The sequence below is a fragment of the Mauremys reevesii genome, linkage group 3 (assembly GCF_016161935.1).
Source record: "Mauremys reevesii isolate NIE-2019 linkage group 3, ASM1616193v1, whole genome shotgun sequence".
NCBI lineage: Eukaryota > Metazoa > Chordata > Testudines > Geoemydidae > Mauremys > Mauremys reevesii.
Genome location: NC_052625.1, coordinates 110,793,980 through 110,813,196, shown reverse-complemented (window position 1 = coordinate 110,813,196; position 19,217 = coordinate 110,793,980). Strand labels below are relative to the sequence as shown.

Below are 19,217 nucleotides of genomic sequence, written 5' to 3'. Positions count from 1 at the left end.
AGACTTTAGTCTTAAAGGTGCCACCAGACTTCTTGTTGTTTTTGTGGATACAGATTAACATGGCTACCCTCTAATAATTCCAAAGTGTTGTATTATGTCCACCAGTATACCAGAAATGTGTATATAACTAGGAAGTAAATAATAGAACATAGCAAAATATCTGTTGTAACTACCGCTTTCAATGGCATTTTGAACTAGGTAAACAAGTAGCAAAGAATACTTTATTGTTGAAATATTCTCCTCTGCTATAAAATAGAATTTATTTTTACCTATTCATATTTATTTATTTAAATTTCCTCGATGCCTGATCTTTCTATTTAAGTCAATTGCAAAACTCCCATTGACTTCACTGTAGTTGGATGGATTCTTAATTCCTTACCTTTTGAGAAGCTTTTCTTCAGATACAGCCCTAGATTAAAATGTGAATAGAAGGCATGAAGAGACGCATGTTTCAGTAGTGCTTTATCCTCTGAGTTGTCTTAGCAAAGTTAATAACACAGTACACGCATGCTGTCCTCTCAAAAATGAGGGGTGGGGTGAGGAGAAAAACAGCAAACACAAGGGAAATTTAGCGATCATCCCATAAAGTGAAATCCCTCTGGTAAAGGGTGTAAACACTGACAGATGTGTAGAGTCTGAAAAAACATCATTAAGAAATCTACTTTGATTCATCACAAGACAGTCGTTTAACTAAGTATATACTGTGATGCATATGTTTGTACTCAGTCTCATTATAAGATCCTTCCTTTATTTTTTGAAAGCAAATTTAACTGGCTCCCACAGCAACCAGGTGTTATCTCAGTATTATTACTGAATTGCTTTTTCAGGAATATTGATGGAGGAAACTGAGGTAATAGATAATGGTACGTGTGTTAAAATAAATCAATCCCACCTTTATTAATCTTGCAGTGGGGTATTTCTCTCTCTTTCTCTCTCTGTCTCTGTCTCTCTCTCTCTCATTTTACTACACATTAGGCCAAACTCATTCCAGTGCCAAGACTGGAGCAAAGATTGAAGCAGCTTGTGTCATCTTGATGTGTCTGTTGTGCTCCAGTGCAGCTCCCAGTGCAAACTAGGGCAGCCCTAAATTGCACTCTAGCTCCTATGGCTTCTATGGGCCTTCTGGCTTTGGAATAGCCAGGGTGAAGAACTACCCAAACTACACTGGCCAGGTTGCCACTATACCCCCTCCCTCCCCTGGCCTATCCCCAGCCTGTCCCAGAAATTCCCCTGCCCTATGGGTTTCTGCATGTGAAAAGTTGGTGGAGCAAGCTCTTAACATGGCAGGGGTCATTTGCCCTGGAGGCCACTTTCTGGGGGACTGTGCATCTGCTGGACTGGTGAGGGCAAGGGAGCTGCGGGCCATATTATTTAGGTTCTTTCTTCCTCAATGAGTTTGAGTAGGTGTAGATGTATGGTTGAGATGGCACTTCCATTCCAAACCTATATTTTCCATGGTTTATAGGTTCCTCAGAAATGCAGGTCGATCCTTTAGTGGTGTTCAGGCCCTAAGGCCTAGTCTATATTATGAACTTACGTTGGTATAATTCTATCACTCCAGGATATGAAAAATCCACACCCCTGGTCGCCGCAGTTAATGCGATCTCCCTCACTGTGGACAGCAGTAGGTTGATGGGTAGGTGGATTACTTATGCTGACGGCATAGGTAGCATCTTCTCTGAAGCGCTACAGTTGCACCACAGTAACAGTTTATGTGTAGACAAGCCCTTAGAGACCTTATTCAGGTGGCATAAGTTAAAGCAGCTGAGGGTGCAGGATTGGCACAGGCTCAGAAAGCCAGAACCATCTCCCTAAGAACATGTAATGATTTGGGGAATTGTCTGTACTATCACCAGGGCAACTGCAACCCATATCCCACCTTTGTGGTGCCTCAAGGGCACCCACTCTAGGCTCCCAGTGCCTCAGCCACCACCTAGCTTGAGAAGAGACCGGCATCTCTCTTCCTCCTGACCAGGGTTTTTCCAGGCTGCATATTTCCCTGCTTACACTATGATATCCCCAGCAAGCCAGGCTGCCTAAATAGGCCAGCATCTACGCTTTTCTGTCTCTCCGAAGGCTCTGAAGAGCTGTAATTGCCAGCTGTTACAAGTTACCACACAGGTATTTATAAACAAACACTTTAGTGTTAAGGCACCTTATAGACTAACAGACGTTTTGCAGCATGAGCTTTCGTGGGTGAATGCCCACTTCGTCAGATGCAAGAGTGGAAATTTCCAGGGGCAGGTAAATATAAGCAAGCAAGAAGCAAGCTAGAAATAACGAGGTTATACCTGCCCCTGGAAATTTCCACTCTTGCATCCGACGAAGTGGGCATTCACCCACGAAAGCTCATGCTGCAAAACGTCTGTTAGTCTATAAGGTGCCACAGGATTCTTTGCTGCTTTTACAGAACCAGACTAACACGCCTACATCTCTGATACTTTAGTCTTAAGGTGGAAGTATTACCGAGAAAACATATTAAAAACAATGAAAGTTTACCAGAGGTAATGCATGCTAAAAAGCTTCCTAGAGGACACTCCAGATCCATCCTTGGGATCAGTCCTTCAAAACCCACAACTAGGGTTTTCCCCTGTGTCTGCTAGTTCATAACTATCTCAGATTCAGAACCAGATCAACCATGAATAGTTCAGTCTTTCTTTTATATAGCTTTGGTCTTTGTGATCAGCAGACAATGGCTCACTCCTCAGGACATAGCTTCAAAAGGCTGGGTTGTTGCATAACCAGAGGTGGGGAATTTGCATACACCTCTCCTGTATATCCCAGGAAGTTCACTTCACACATATTGTCCCCAAAGTCCATTTTTGTCATGCACATTGTCAAATATAGTCTCTTGATCATCCAGACCAACTAGAGAGGTTACATATGATCCTGGCCCAAAATTATATATAAACTATTAATTTAACACAATGGATCCCAAAGATACTTAAACTTAATTCAGTAAGGTTTTTCAAGGATTTTGCAGGACATTGCTGTATCTTTAATGTGTGTGAGATTATGAGATCTCTGTATGTATCCTTACCACATTACAAAATGCATTTTGAAGGTGCAGCCTTTAGTGTTCTTTGTTGTCCTTTCACCTACATGTGTTGGACTGAATTTGTAACAAGTGTAGTGGCAAAGCCCTAATAATAGTGATGGTCTTCTATTCAAAAAGAAAACACCCTAGACAAAAGACTGGCTTCTACTCTGGAACATTGTTTGTCAGGGGAGAAGTTACATGATAACAAAGTTACTTGGTATAATCCTAAGGTCATCTGTTAAAGCTGACCAGGGAGTCACATGTCTGAGGGACTGGAAGGTTATAAAAGGGCAGAATCTGCTCTGTTTGGGACTCGTTGACCATTTTCACAAACTCAGGATGAGGGAAAACTACTGCAAGAGCCTGTGAGGAGAGTGTGTGTATGTGGGGATGAACTCTGTCTACCTGAATACTGGTCCCCTAAGGACTTCCAAAGGACGGGTGAGCTAGAGTGAGGGGCATTGTGTTCAGGATGTTTGTTGTTTTCTATATGATCTGTAATATGTATTTTTTGTGCTTAAATAAAGATCAATAATATATTAGAATTCTGTAAAAGGTGTTTTTGTGTTATATGCTATACCTACCACGTGGCCCTTTGAGGAGGTAACCCACAGGGCTGCCCAGAGGTGGGGGCAAGTGGGGCAATTTGCTCCAGGCCCTGGGCCTTACACTGAATTCAAAATGAATTTCATCTGCCATTTTCTTGCTCAGTTACCCAGTTCTGTGAGATTACTTTGTATCTCTTCACAGTCAGCTTTGGACATAATTATCTTGAGTAATTTTGTATTGTCTGCAAACTTTGCCACCTCACTTTTTATCTCTTTTTCCAGATAATTTATGAATATGGTAAACACCACTGGTTCCAGTACAGATCTTTGGGGGACCCCATTACTTAACTCCGTCCATTGTGAAAACTGACCGTTTATTCTTACCCTTTGTTTCTTGTCTTTTAACCATTTACTGATACAAGAGAGAACCTTCCCTTTTATCCCATGAATGCTTATTTTGCTTAAGAGCCTTTTGTGTGTGACCTTGTCAAAGGCTTTCTGAACATCCAAGTACACTATATTCAATGGATCAATTTGTCCACATGTTTGCTGACCCCCTCAAAGAATTCTAATAAATTGGTGAGGCATGATTTCCCTTTACAAAAGCCATGTTGCCTCTTCCCCAGAAAATTGAGGTCATCTATGTGTCTGATAATTCTGTTGTTTATTATAGTTTCAACCAATTTTCCTTGTACTAAAGTTAGACTTACAGGCCTGTAATTGCCAGGATTGCCTCTAGTGCCTTTTAAAAAAATTGGCATCACATTAGCTATCCTCCAGTTATCTGGTACAGACACTGATTTAAATGGTAGGTTACATGCTACAGTTAGTAGCTTTGCAATTTCTTATTTGAGTTCCTTCAGAATTCTTGGGTGAATACTGTCTGGTCCTGGCAACATATTACTGTTTAATTTATCAATTTGTTCTAAAACCTCCTCTACTGACACCTCAATCTGGGAGAATTCCTCAAATTTGTCACCTAAAAAGAATGGCTCAGGTGTGGGAATCTCTCTCACATCCTCCACAGTGAAAACTGATGCAAAGAATTCATGTAGCTTCTCCACAATTGCCTTGTCTTCCTTGAGTTCTCCTTTAGGACCTCGATCATCCAGTGGCCCCACTGATTGTTTGGAAGGCTTCCTGCTTCTGATGTACTTAAGAAAAATTATGGTTAGTTTTGTGTCTTTTGCTAGTTGCTTTTCAAATTCTTTTTGGCCTGACTAATTATAATTTTACAACTGACTTGCTAGAGTTCACACTCCTTTCTCTTTTGCTCAGTATAACAGTATTGACATTCATATTGTTTGTCTACTCTGACAAAAACCATGAGCGAATTGTTACAAAAAAAGATAAAAACTGGGACTAGTAATTGGAATGCCAAAAACTTATCTGAGGCAGTTAAGGAAGCATTGTCACTCACATAGGAACTAGTGTATTTTAGTCATATTTTATACATAATTTTGGTTTGTGAAGTCTGGTCATTTGGATCAGGAAATGTGATCTCATATATATATTTTTGACGACAGGGAGAAACAAAAAAAATGAAAGTAATTTCTTCTGAGCAGGTGAAATAACCCTCTGTACAGAAAGCTAGCATATAAGGCCCATATACTATTTAAGGTCCACTTTATTAGCTATTTTGAGAACATAAGCGGTTCCTAGGCCTTTTGCTGTCCTATACACATTTTGCTCAGATTGGGAGAAAGGCGTAAAGTATAGTGTTTGGCATAAATGCTGCCTATATGGTAGATAAATTCATAGATTCAAAGACTTAAGGTCAGAAGGGACCATTATGGTCATCTAGTCTGACCTCCTGCACAATGCAGGCCACAGAATCTCAACCATCCACTCCTGTAACAAACCCCAAACCTATGTCTGAGTTATTGAAGTCCTCAAATCGTGTACTGATAATGTGCACAAAACCCTACTTATCTATCTTTGAATACTCCAGCCTGTATTCTATCTGGCATGCCTGTGGCCTGAGTTTGCAGAAAACTTAGCATTTTATAGCACTTCTTTGTTCAGACCAGAGCTCTCATTGAAGACAACCACTGCTGTGAGTTATCAGCACTACTGCAAATCAGACTTGAGTTTCTCAATTTGGGCACCCAGAAAAAGAGGACCACACAGATAGTGTGAAAAGTTTGGTTTAAGTGATTTGCCCACTGTCACATAGGAACTTTGTGGTAGAGACAGGAATAGAATCTACTTCTCTAGTCAGGTACCTTCCTTCCTGCTTCTCCTCTTTGTTCTCTAGGCACCAGCATGGAGACCATTGAGAATACATGAAAGGAAGTTTCCCTGCTCTCAGTACCTGTGTCTTGTGCCACAGCTGAACAATTTTTGGGGAAGTGCTTCTGAGCCCTTGCTGCACTAAGCCTGAGCATGCTCGATCATTCTTTGGGAATGTCACAAATGAAGTCTGGTCAGCAAATAGCCCAGTGCAGATGGAATCTTCAGAAGTTAACTGCCAAACTAACCAGTCTCTACTGCATATGCATGAACTGAGATTTTCAAAGGCTTGTAACTTGGCCAAATTTTGGTGGATTTTCATGGAGATTTTCATGGCAAAAGGACATTGCTCCACCCTCTGCCAGATTTCAAGTTCCTGCTCAAAACATGAAGGTGCTAGAATTTCTCAATGAAACAAGTAACAATTTTTTTAACATGGACAAAACAACATATTTTCCCCTAATTTACTTCTGAAAAACAGCAGAACCATTTTTGCTGACATTTTCCAATCAATCAATTTAAGCCAGAAGCATGGAAAATTTCAGCCCAAACTGTTATTTTAGCAAAATTATAAGCAACTGGAGAGGGGTCTTATAATAGGAAGCATCAGGCAACATTAATACAGATGTCACTACCTGCACCACCTATAATAAAGTAAATTACACTTAGAATATACTCAGATTTTGCATCCTGATTTCTCATCGACTGGGAGGCTCATTGGCAAAGAGTTGCTGATGGTGTTGGAAGAATAGGCTGCAATATTGTGTTGATATGTTAACAATAAAAAACTTCATTTGACCTTTGTAACACGTGCCTGAAAAAAACCCAGGCTCTTGAGTGTAAGCCAATATTTTGAATATAGTGCCTTCCAGAACAAGCAGTATTCTTTAATGTTTATTGTGTGGCTGGATCAAGAGAAACCTGATTACAGGAAAGCTAAAGAAACTCCTTGCTCTGGTAACAGTGAAAATAAATGTGTAAAGATTCAGATAGATTAGATGCTACCTAATCACTCACATATCTGGAGAGACAGAAGTAACAGGGTCTGGTTCAGAAGTTCCAATCACACATATGAGACACAATGGTAATGGTAATGACACATATGAGAATCTAAGGGCCTGATTCTTCACATTGTCACACCAATTTTATGCTATGGCATTACACTGCTGACTGGCATAAAACTGGTGTAAGGGAGTGGAGGATATAGTCCTAAATATTGTTACTAAAAAGGCCATGAGAGTTTACTGGGCTTGTAGATAGTAGGACTATTAAACTCAGTGGGGCTACGTATGTAAGAAAAGCTTCATATGTATGTAAGTGTTTTCAGGATGAGGGCTGAAGACTGGCATGAGACTGAAGGCTTGTCTATGCTTAAAACACTACAGCATCATAGCTCTTAGGTGTAAACCCTATCTACATCGATGAAAGGGGTGCTCGCATCAGCGTAGGAGAGGTGGTAGATAGGCCATTGGAATAATTCTTCTGTCACCCTAGTGCTGTCTATATGGGGATTTAGGTTGGATTAACTACGCCACTCGGGGTATGGATTTTTTACCCGTCTGAGCAACGACTTATACTGACCTAATTTTCTAGTGTAGATCAGTCCCGAGTTAAATATGGGTGGAAAGGAAATTTCCCGTCTTCTGCTAGATATTCCAGAGATACTGGAAAGTGTGATAGTAAATCATTATTTTTCCACACAAACAATTTAACAACATTTTTTACACCTCATTTTCAACTTAGTGTTCCCATCCTCTGCACAGGGGCTTCATTATTTGGAAATATCAGTGAGTATGATTCAGATTTATTGTTTTTGCTTTGGGAAAAGAGTGAATAGGCTTTGTCATTAACTCTGACACAAGAACTCAGGGGAGAAAACACTAATGTAAGTTGCAAGCCTTTTCTAGTGTTCTCTTCATACCTCAGTTCAAATCAATTTATGAAAGGGAGTTTCTCAGAAGATGAGGCATTAGCAGGCAAAAATCAAGTAAGAATGACTCCTACTATTAAATCCAAACACAATAACCACAATAATTTCTTTTTTCTTATTTTAAATCACTGGGAAAATCTGCTGCTACTGAGATCTTACATTTTATAATTTTTTTAACTTTCTGAATTCATCTTAATTTCTGTGTTCAAAATAAGTTCATGGAGTTATTCTATTAACATGTCTATTTATTTTTTTCAGGAGAAGTTGGAAACAGGAGCATATTCTCCCTTTCCTAGATCATAAACATCAGTTCAGGAATTCAAAAATAAGACTTTGAGGGAAATAATGAACTCAACTTTTTTTGAAAAGGAAGATTTGCAATACTGCTTTGAAAACATGAATGAATCTTGCTATAAAACACCATTGTCTTCTGAACTCCGAGTAACTTTGTATATTGTGCTTGGTTTGCTGACGATTCTCACTGTGGCTGGAAACCTACTGGTAATTATTTCAATTGCTTATTTCAAGCAGCTTCACTCACCTACACATTTTTTATCGCCTCTTTGGCATGTGCTGACCTTGGTTTGGGTCTGACTGTGCTGCCCTTTAGTACTGTAAAATCTGTTGAAACATGTTGGTATTTTGGGGAAATATTCTGTAGATTTCACTGTTGTTTAAATGTATCTTTCTGCCTAGCATCAATATTTCACTTGTGTTTCATCTCTGTTGATCGATATGTTGCTGTCAACAACCCTTTAATTTATCCAGTTAAGTTCACAGTGCCTGTTTCAGGCATGTTCATAGGTGTTGCCTGGACATTTTCATTAGTATACAGTGTTTATGTTGTCTTCACTGGGGCTAACGAAGAAGGGCTACAAGAATTAGTAAATGGTCTCTCATGTGAAGGGATGTGTCAGCTTATCTTAAATAAAACACAGGTGGTTGTATCCTCTCTCCTTTATTTCATACCTTTCTTCACAGTGATAGCACTTTACAGCAAGATCGTTGCTGTGGCTAAACGACAAGCTAGAATGATAGAGATTATGAGCAACACAACCCAGTCGTCTGATTTCAATAACAGAGTTGGCAGAAGAGAGAGGAAAGCTGCTAAAACCCTGGGTGTACCTGTGATTGCTTTCTTGGTATTCTGGTCACCTTTTTTTATAACTGCAATAATTAATGCTTTCCTCAACTTCACAACTCCACCCCTTGTCATTCACATTGTGGTTTGGTTTGCTTATTCTAACTCTGCCATTAATCCTTTGATTTACTCTCTCTTTTATCCTTGGTTTCGAAAAGCAATGAAAGTGATTGTGAGCTGTAAAATCCTCCACCTTGATTGCTCAACAATGAGTTTATTTTCTGAATGAAAATGTATCTTGTACTGCTAAGTTCTGATTCCAGGTCACCGTCTTCCTCTATTTGAAAGGAAAAACAACACAACAGACAATCTCCCAGGCTTTTATAGCTGTATAGTTTGAATCCTAATGAAAATCATGTTGAGTTATTTTTAGTAAAGTCCATTTCTTTTTTTTTAAATGTTCTGATTTAAAGTGTCAGTGAATATCTTTTTTTTTAATGAGGCTGAATAAAAAAAGAACAATTTTGCTTAATTGACCCTTCTGTGTGTTATATAGCATTATTTTTCTTAAATATAACATTATTATATAGTATTTCTGACAAAATTACAACACATTGCACTATAAACTCTAGATATATTTAGCACTGATTGGATAATTTTATTTTGTATTTTTCTGTATCGCCGGTTGACTTAGAAACTCTCTGGGCCCTAGAATAGGCCACTGTGAACAATAAGAAACATACAGAGCCCATGAAAAACCTACCTAGCAGAGATGGGGATGGCAGTGGAGGGATGGAGGGAATAGGCATCTTATGAAACTAGCAAATCAGATGCAGATAGGACATTATAGTTGTTGCAGGGAAAATTCAAGTCATAATGGCAACTTCAAGATGTCCATAATTTTGGTCCACACCACTTTCCTCAAAGCTACTGGACCAAAACCAATGTAGATAGACATACAGTACATGCACAACAATGAAGGTCTAATTAGATTTCATCTAGTGTCAGTGCCAAAAGTCCTATTGATTTAATGGTAGTCAGGCCATTTCTTTAGTCAGCAATAATGACTAAAATATCAAAAGTGTTATGATGCTGTATGCCCTCCATGACTTTCTGAGCGACTGAATGGGGTATACAAGTCATTTAAAGCTTTTGAGACAACTCATATAGACCAACTCTGTCCCAGTCCAGGGTCACCTTTAAAATATCTGAATGACAGGTGATTACTGAGAAGAAGTAGGTGATCTCAGGGAAGCAGGCTGGTGTTTATAAAGAAGCCCATTCTGATAATCCTGTTTTTAGAACCCAAAGCTCTGTGAGCAGGATGGACTAGAGGTCCTCTCTGTGCCGGCCGCTTTTTCTCCCACAGAACCAGGAGAATAGAACAGGGGAGGGCCTGTAGTTATTATGGCAGAAATAACTGCTCCTAATCTGGGCGAAGGCGTGCTGAGAAACGAAAGGTCTGTATAAGCCCCCACCTGTTTCCACAATCAAGGAGAGAACCACAAGGAAGAAGGTCATGCTAATGGGCAAATTGTGGAGGCTGATTAAAATGTTGTCATATAATTTCCTTTTAAAGAATAAGCTGCAGTGACCTCCATGTAAGTTACCTTCTCCTCTGTCTGATTTGAAGTAGCTCCAGTGCTGTTGGTATGAGTGGGATAGCCTCAAATTTTATTATCCCTCCCCAAGGAACTCTGAACTTTCCCTGCAGTTTTTTGTATTTGTAGTTCAAATAGCAGCAAAAGGATTTTAATAATAATAATATATGTTAAATCAATCCTCTCTCCAACCAAATGACTGCCGTGAGTGACAACAGCCTTCTATTTGCATCCTCTGCTTTTCTGAGGTAGTGGAATAGAGTTCTTGCTCAAACCCACGGGTGGCGGGTACCATAGGCTGAGGGAGGCTGTGCCTGGCCAAACAGCTAAGTGTGACCCCACCCATGCTCTGCCACCAGGCTCCCCTCTTCTGCTTCCCACTCTCTGTGCGGCTCCAGTCCCACTGTGCTATTGCCCTGGCTCAGGCTGGGGCTGTGCTGCCTGCCCTCCCAGTGCTCCGGGGCTGGGGGCGGCTACAGCCACATGCTGCCTACCCTTCCGGTGCTCTGGGGCTGGGGCCATGTACCACTGGGGGCCAGGGGTGCAGAGGGCTGGGGCTGCACTTCCAGCCCTCCCAGTGCTAGGAGGGTTGGGTCAGCACCACACACCCTCCCCGTGCCCCGGAGCTGGAAGAGCTAGCCGGGGCGGGGTGGGGGGCAGTAGGGAGGCTCTGATGGGCTCTCAAACTACCTTGATGTCTTTATTTTTTGATGAGATTATACAGTTGGTTGGTAAAGGTAATAGATCCAATATACTTAGACTTCTTCAAGGCATTTGACTTGATGCCACACAACATTAACATTGATTAAAAATTAGAAATATATAAAATTAACATGGAACATATTAAATGGATTAAAAATTGGCTAATGGATAGGTCTCAAAATATAATTGTAAACCGGCAATCATTATCAAGTGGGTGTTTGTCTAATAAGGACAGTTTTTAGTCCCACATTATTTAACATTTTTATCAATGACCTAGAAGAAAATATGAAATCATCACTGATAAAGTTTGCAGATGACACAAAAATTTGGGAAGTGGTAAATAATGAAGAAGACAGGTCACTGATACAGATATATCTGGATCACTTAGTAAGCTGGGTTCAAGAAAACAATATGCATTTTAATATGACTAAATATAAATGTACATTTAAGAACAAAGAATGTAGGCCATCCTTACGTGATGGAGGACTCTATCCTGGGAAACAGTGTCCAAAAAAGATTTGGGGTCATGGTGGATAATCAGATAAACATGAGCTCCCAGTGTGACTCTGTGGCCAAAAGGGCGAATGAAATTCCTTGGCTGCATCAACAGGGGAGTCTAGAGTAGGAATAGTGAGGTTATTGTACTTCTGTATTTGGCACTAGTGCAACTGCTGCTGGAATACTTTTCTGGTGTCCACAGTTCAGTAAAGATGTGGAATTGGAGAGCGTTGAGAGAAGAGCCACAAGAATAATCAAAGTTTTAGATTTAGCAGCAGTTCTCAATCAGGGACACACGTACCTCTGGGTGTATGCAGAGGTCTTCCAAGGGATATATCAATTCATCTAGATATTTGCTTAGTTTTATAACAGGCTACGTAAAACGCGCTAGAGAAGTCAGTACAAACTAAAATTTCATACAGACAATGACTTGTTTATACTGTTCTATATACTATACACTGAAATGTAAGTACAATATTTATATTCCAGTTGATTTATTTTATTTGATTTATAATTATATGGTAAAAATGAGAAAGTCAGCTATTTTTCAGTAATAGTGTGCAGTGATATTTTTATTTCTGATTTTGTAAGCAAGTAGTTTTTAAGTGAGGTGAAACTTGGGGGACACAAGACATATCAGACTCCTGAAAGGGGTACAGTAGTCAGGAAAGGTTGAGAGCCCCTGCCTTATAGTGGTAACTTAAAGAACTCAATCTATTTAGCTTACCTAACAGAAGGTTAAGGGATGACTTCATCAGAGGTTATTGGTACCTACATGGGGAACAATATTTGAAACAGGCTCTTCAATCTAGCAGAGAAAGGTCTACAATGATCCAAAGGCTGGACATTGAAACTCTACAAATTCAGACTGGAAACAAGGTATACATTTTTAACAGTGAGAATAATGAAACATTGGAACTATTTACCAAGGATCACGGTCAGGGGCGGCTCCAGGCCCCAACACGCCAAGCGCGTGCTTGGGGCGGCACGCCGCGGGGGGCAATCTGCCGGTCATCAGGAGGGCGTCAGGCGGCTCCGGTGGACCTCCTGTGGGAGGTCCACCGGAGCCGCGGGACCAGCGACCGGCAGAGCGCCCCCCCGTGGCATGCCGCCGTGCTTGGGGCGGCGAAATGGCTAGAGCCACCCCTGATCACGGTGGATTCTCCATCACTGGCAATTTAAAAGTCAAGATTAGATTTTTTTCTACAAGATCTGCTCTAGGAATTATTTTGGGGAAGTTCTATGGACTGTGTTATACTGGAGGTTAGACAAGCTGTTCACAATGGTCCCTCCTCACCTGGGAATCTTTGCCTCATTTGCAGAGAGAATCCCTCAGCTGAGTCATGGAGTGGGGTGGTGGAAGCATGCTGTGAATGGGGGTGGGGCAAAGGGATAGGAGGGGGATTGAGGGGAGTTACTGAGGCTCTTTGGAGGGAGTAGTGTCACAGATTCTGGGCACGCAATGTGGACCAGTAAAGGGTTGTGTCACCACTTGCACTACAACCCTGGGTGCCTTGCAATGCTTTGCTGCCGTAGCTCCCAGCCTGGGACACTCACAGCCAGCTCACAATCATGCAATCACCCCCCTGAGTGTCTGTGTGCTAGACAGCCCTGGTTCAGCAGCTCCGACTTCAGCAGCTGGTCTACAACCTCACAGCTCCACTCTGGCTTCCACAAAGCCCTCATGACACCCAGCAAGGTGTCCCCAACACACTCCCAGTCCCCAATTTCCCAAAAACTCCATGCCCTGAAGTGTCCCGCCCTCTCCTGGACAGCTCAGAGAAATAATAAAGTTTGTTTGTTCCTGTACAGAGAGAAAAGCACATCACAGCTTATGAAGTTAACTGGGGTAAAAACACCCTTCCCTGCAAACACAGCACTGAGTTGGTTTATAATAAAAACAAAACAAACCTATTAACAATAGGACATAGGTTAAGGGATGCCAGGTAAAGGAAATAAAAGTGGAGAAGGTTACAAGCAAATAAAAATGAAGACACAAATCCAAAAGTCCAAAACTTAATCTAGCAAGGTACAGGCTTTGTTCAAGATGTTTTCTCGCTCAAATCTTCCTTCTTCCCAGCCATGGCTGACTTTCTCTCACTTAGAACCTTCCACAGAAGTACAAGGTACTGTCTTCCTTTGTTTTCCTGGGTAAGATTTTTGCCTAAGCAGATTTTCCACCTATATTCACTTTGCACAGACTTCAACCCCCACCTTATCTGAAGGACCCATATTTCTCAACTTGCAAGAGTTCTGTTCTCTTGTATCTGTCTAGTGATGGATGCCACAGATGGCTTCTGTCTTTGCTTATATTTTCCAAAGTTCAATGACCTTGTTTCAAGAGGCAGAGTGATTTCATGCTGTTTTTCCCTTTCTGTGGACTCCCCATCCACCAGTACATAAATGGGGCTTCCACTGTTTTGATCCCACCATGCTTAATTTACATAGGAGACAGGTAAATAGCTGTGACTTCCCTCCTGTCTGGGAGAGACCTGTGTCTTCCTTTGCTCGGCAGAGTCTGTAAAGCCCAATATCAATGAGTATCTGTAATTCCTTCTAGAGTGTTTTATGATTATATTAATCTCCTGTGTGTCATAGGCTTTCATAAAACATCGCACTTGATAAACTTTTAGAGTACCATAATATGGTATACAATCAGTTGATTCAATTGTTTCTCACTTGAGGTTCAGCCCGCGGTCTGTAGAGCCCAGATAATATTTCACTTCCTTGCTCAAAGCTGTCTGCTCCCACATTTGTTAGCTTGTTAGCTCTGCTTACCTAAATGAAGATCCATTTACATATGTCTTTGCCTGCTTACCAGGCTGGTTAGAAAAACAAATGCAGATTCCTTTGCCTAGGAGGGACCAGTCCCCCTGACTTGCCTGGCTTAAACTCATTTTAGTCATCATTCCACCTTATATGCAAAACTCTAAATATACACTGTGTATGTACATGACTCAAGAATATTAATGATCAGCGAGTTATTAATTTTCCAATGACATATTATATGTCACCTTTTAGATAACTATCATGACACTAGTGTGTGAGGTGTAATGAGTATGTCAGGCCTGACAAAAGTTGCTGACAGACTAGTGAGCCACAAATGGGCCTCTATGGCATTGGTGCCCTGTGCTTCCCTACCCCTCAGTGGCTGGTGCCTGGTGCAACAATATTCCCTTGCTGCCCAATAGGCGCTGGTGCCCTGTCTCCCACCTAACACTGGCTAGTAAACATGCTTCAAGTCCTGCCCCTCTCCTGGATCTTCTCCACCTGCTCCCCTGCAGCCAAATTTAATCTCTTGTGCTGCTGCTTCAGGTCCTCCTCTGGGTCCTGCTTTTGGCCCCTCCCTCCATGGCCCTGGCTAGGGTGGGGGGTGAGAAGGGTTGAGAGCTTGGCCTCAGCTGGGATCAAGGTCTCAGCCAGGAGTGCTGTGGTCCTCTCGGCTCTGGCTAGAGCTCTGAGCCCAGAGCCCCTACCACCTATGGCCCCACCCCATTCTGCCCCTTCCCCTGCAACCCCACCCCTATTCCACCCCTTCTCCCATGGCCCTGATCCCATTTCACTCATTGACCCATCCCCATTCCGCCCCTTCCCCTATGGCCATGCCCCAGTTCAACTCTCCCCCCCACACCGAGGGCCTGTGTCCCCCCCCCACCTCTCCGGCCCAGAGACTGGAAAAGCTCTGTGGCCGTGGTGGGGGTAGATTTTTCCAGGAATCCAAAATGCACCACTGCCCCACCACAGCAGCACAAGGTTTGGGAAGGCTTAGCCTCCCCCAACCTCCATTATGCACCAACTATGCTCTGTACCCCAGCCCTCCACGCCCCATGCACATGCGCAGGGGGAGAAACATAGATGGGTCCCACTCTCACTTCTGTGAGATAATGTGTGGGCTGAAAATATCAGGAGGGTGGAAACATAGATCTGCTCCCCCAATGTTTCCATTGCAGGGACTCTAGCTCCCCTCACTCCCACCACCCAAGTGAGTTACAGACTCCATAAGAGTCATCCATACGGGCAAGGTTATCCTTTTGGACCTCTGTCCCTGCAAAAAAATAAAATAAACCCTTTTCTCTGTGTCTCTCTAAAGCAGCTTTACTCCTCAGATTTGTACTGACTGCAAAGCATCTGTAGTCCCCACAGCCTGTCCCAGGCATTGGATTGTAAGCATCTAGGGCTTTACCTCCCAAATAAGGACAATAGAAAATGGAGCTAATCTACAGAGGGAACCCATTTTAAATCACAAGCTTTCTCAAAGTAGTGAAATAGACATCAATATATCATCCTCCTTAAACTGGGGAAACAATTAACCATCTGTACTCCTTGTGGAATTGATACGCTGTGTTCTGTTCCCATTGACTGAATCAACAGGTCCCTGGGTCTTCAGTCGCTTTCACTCTGATTCTCACACTCCCAGTCAGTAAGCAGTTCCTCATTCAGGAACAGCTTCCTTTTCTCCAGCTGTAGCTTCCTTCATTCCAGGTCCTACGAATTTGAGAAACATGGTTTGGATGGGACAGAATTACTCCCCCAGTTGTTGCATACACGCCATACATCTTCCTCCATGCCATTGTCCTCAGGCTTTCCCAGTCCTGCTAGGTCAATTCTGGCCTCTGTTTTCCCTCCCACTCTCCTGGCAGACTTTGTCCTTCCCACAGGTTCACCCAGTTCTGAACCATGATTCCTTTTCCTGTACAAAAAGGGGGTCTAGTGGGACTCAAAGAAGATTTGGGTTCCAGTTCCTCACCTGCCACACAGACTTTCCAGGTAACCACTTAATCTGTGTGTTTCAGTTCCTTGTCAGTAACAGGGGGATCATAATACTTCACTACTTCAATGGGCCGTAGTAATAAATATGCTGAAACAAATGATGCTCAGGTGATTTCATCTGATAATGACTGTAGCGCATTTCTTTCCAAATGAAAATGCATTCCTTAAAAATATATAGACATGGAGCAGTTAAAGCAACTTGATTACATGGGAAAGTAAAAAAAAAAAATCCTTGGCCTGTGTGACCTGGGTCACTCTTGGGTTCAGGACAAACCATTACCAACACCTTGGTCAGGTGTAACAAAACAAAATGGATTTATTTGGCTGTCACAGCCTTACCCCTCAGTAACAAGCACAGCACTGACAGTAAACTAATCTTCAGGGAGGCTCTGGAAGGTAGAAGTCTCTCAAGAAATTCCTGGCCTCTGTCCAGAGCCTTCTCACAGAGGTCAGCCCCAACTGAGCTACATTCTCCAATTTCAAACCCTCCTTCCAAGCCTGAGACTTACTGCAGGTGCAGCAGAGCAGGACTGACTGAGCCCACAGCTGCCTCTGCCTGTTACCCTTTCCTCACCAGGGTGGATTTGCATACCTCATCACAGTCTGTTAATGTATTTTGTAGACATAAATGTGCAAAGAGTCATAAAAATCAGCATCTGCAGAGTCAAAAGAGACAGGATTTGGCTAAGAAGTTCCATACCTCACTTTTAATGTTACTTATGAAAATCTCAGGCCCTGATCCTCAGTCCACACCATGGAATTACATAGCATAAAGCTGACATAAAAGAAAGGAGACTGTGGCCCTAAATTTTGTTACTGAAAATAGCTGTATGGTTTTCAGGTCTGACATGATAATATATCATATTTTGCAGCACAACTTAATGATTTTTACAGCTTATGTCATCTCTGTTTCCCCACCCTTCATCACACGACTTCATTTAGGAAAATCAGTGAGTATGCCTTAGCCTTTTTTTTCCTTTGGGAGAGGAGAGAACAGACTTTGTCATTAACCTGAACATCAGAACTCAGGGGAGGACATGTTACTATAAATTGAAGCCTGTTCCAACATTCTCTTCACATCTCAGTTCACACTGATTTGTGAAAGGGAATTTCTCAGATGTCTGAGGCATTGGAAGATTCAAAACAAGTAAGAATGAATCCTTAACTCCAGATACAATAAATTCAAATAATATTTTTCCAGTTATTTCATTTCTTATTTGAAATCATCAGGGAAAAGTGGCTGCTACATAAATCTTCCATTGATGTAATTTTTTAAAGTTGTGAATTAATCTTAATGTCTGCATTCAAGATCATATTGTGGAGTTATTATATTAACACCCATATTTATTTTTTCAGGAGAAGTTTTTCAGAAGAAGAAATAGGTGCACGTGTTTCCTTTACTAGATCATAACCATCAGTTCAGGAATTCAATTTTGAGGGAAATAATGAACTCAACCTTTTTTGATGAGGAAGATTTGCAATACTGCTTTGAGAACATGAATGAATCTTGCTATAAAACATCATATTCTTCCGGACTCCGAGTAACTTTGTATATTGTGCTTGGTTTGCTGACAATTTTTACCATAGGTGGAAATCTAATGGTAATTGTTTCCATTGCTTATTTTAAACAGCTTCACTCACCTACGCATTTTTTGATCGCCTCCTTGGCATGTGCTGACTTTGGTTTGGGTCTGACTGTGCTGCCCTTTAGCACTGTAAGATCTGTTGAAACGTGCTGGTATTTTGGGAAAACATTCTGTAGATTTCACTATTGTTTAGATTCATCTTTTTGTTATTCATCAATATTTCATTTGTGTTTCATCTCTGTTGATCGATATGTTGCTGTCACTGACCCTTTAATTTATCCTATCAAGTTCACAGTGCCAGTTTCAGGCATGTTTATAGCTGTTGCCTGGATATTTTCAGTAGTGTTCACTTTTCCTGTTGTCTTCATTGGGGCTAACGAAGAAGGGATACAAGAATTAGTAAATGACCTCTCCTGTGTAGGGAGATGTCAGATTATCTTCAATAAAACATGGGTGGTTGTATCCTCTCTCCTTTCTTTCATACCTTTCTTTGCAATTATAGCACTTTACAGCAGGATCTTTGCTGTGGCTAAACGACAAGCTAAAATGATAGAGATGATGAGCAACAACTCCCAGTCATCTAATAATTACAGTGACAGAGTTGGCAGAAGAGAGAGGAAAGCTGCTAAAACTCTGGGTATACCTGTGATTGCTTTCTTGGTATTCTGGTCACCTTATCTGATAGTTGACATAATTAATGTTTGCCTCAACTTCAGAACTCCACCCCTTGCTTTTGACATTGTGTCTTGGTTTACTTATTCCAATTCTGCCATTAATCCTTTGATCTACTCTCTTTTTTATCCTTGGTTTCGAAAAGCAATGAAAGTGATTGTGAGCTGTAAAATCCTCTGCCTGGATTGCTCAACAATGAGTTTGTTTTCTGAATGAAAATGTATCTTGTACTGCTAAGGTCTGATTCCAGGTCACCGTCTTCCTCTGTCTGTTTTGTTGTTTTTCCTTTCAAATCTCCTAGGCTTTTATAGTTGTATACTTTGAATCCTAATGAAAATCATGTTGAGTTATTTTTAGTAAAGTCCATTTCTTTTTTTTTAATGTTCTGATTTAAAGTGTAAATGCATATCTTTTTTTAATAAGACAATAAAAAAGAAAAATTGTGCTTAATTGATTCTTCTATGTGTTAGCATTATTTTTGTTAATTTTAACATTGTTATAGAATTTCTGACAAAATTAAAAATTATTGCACTATAAACACCAGATATATTTAGCAC

At 41.3% G+C, this 19,217-nt stretch overlaps 1 protein-coding gene and 1 pseudogene across 1 annotated transcript; both read left to right on the top strand.

Annotated features, from left to right (window-relative positions):
* The first annotated feature begins 7,589 nt into the window (after window positions 1–7,589).
* Window positions 7,590–9,120, top strand: LOC120401863 (annotated as a pseudogene).
* An 8,712-nt stretch (window positions 9,121–17,832) lies between these two features.
* On the top strand, window positions 17,833–18,876 carry LOC120401114 (trace amine-associated receptor 9-like). Its single transcript, XM_039530775.1, has one exon. The coding sequence runs from the start codon at window positions 17,848–17,850 to the stop codon at window positions 18,874–18,876; it is 1,029 nt and encodes a 342-aa protein (XP_039386709.1). The 5' UTR covers window positions 17,833–17,847.
* The last annotated feature ends 341 nt before the right edge of the window (window positions 18,877–19,217 follow it).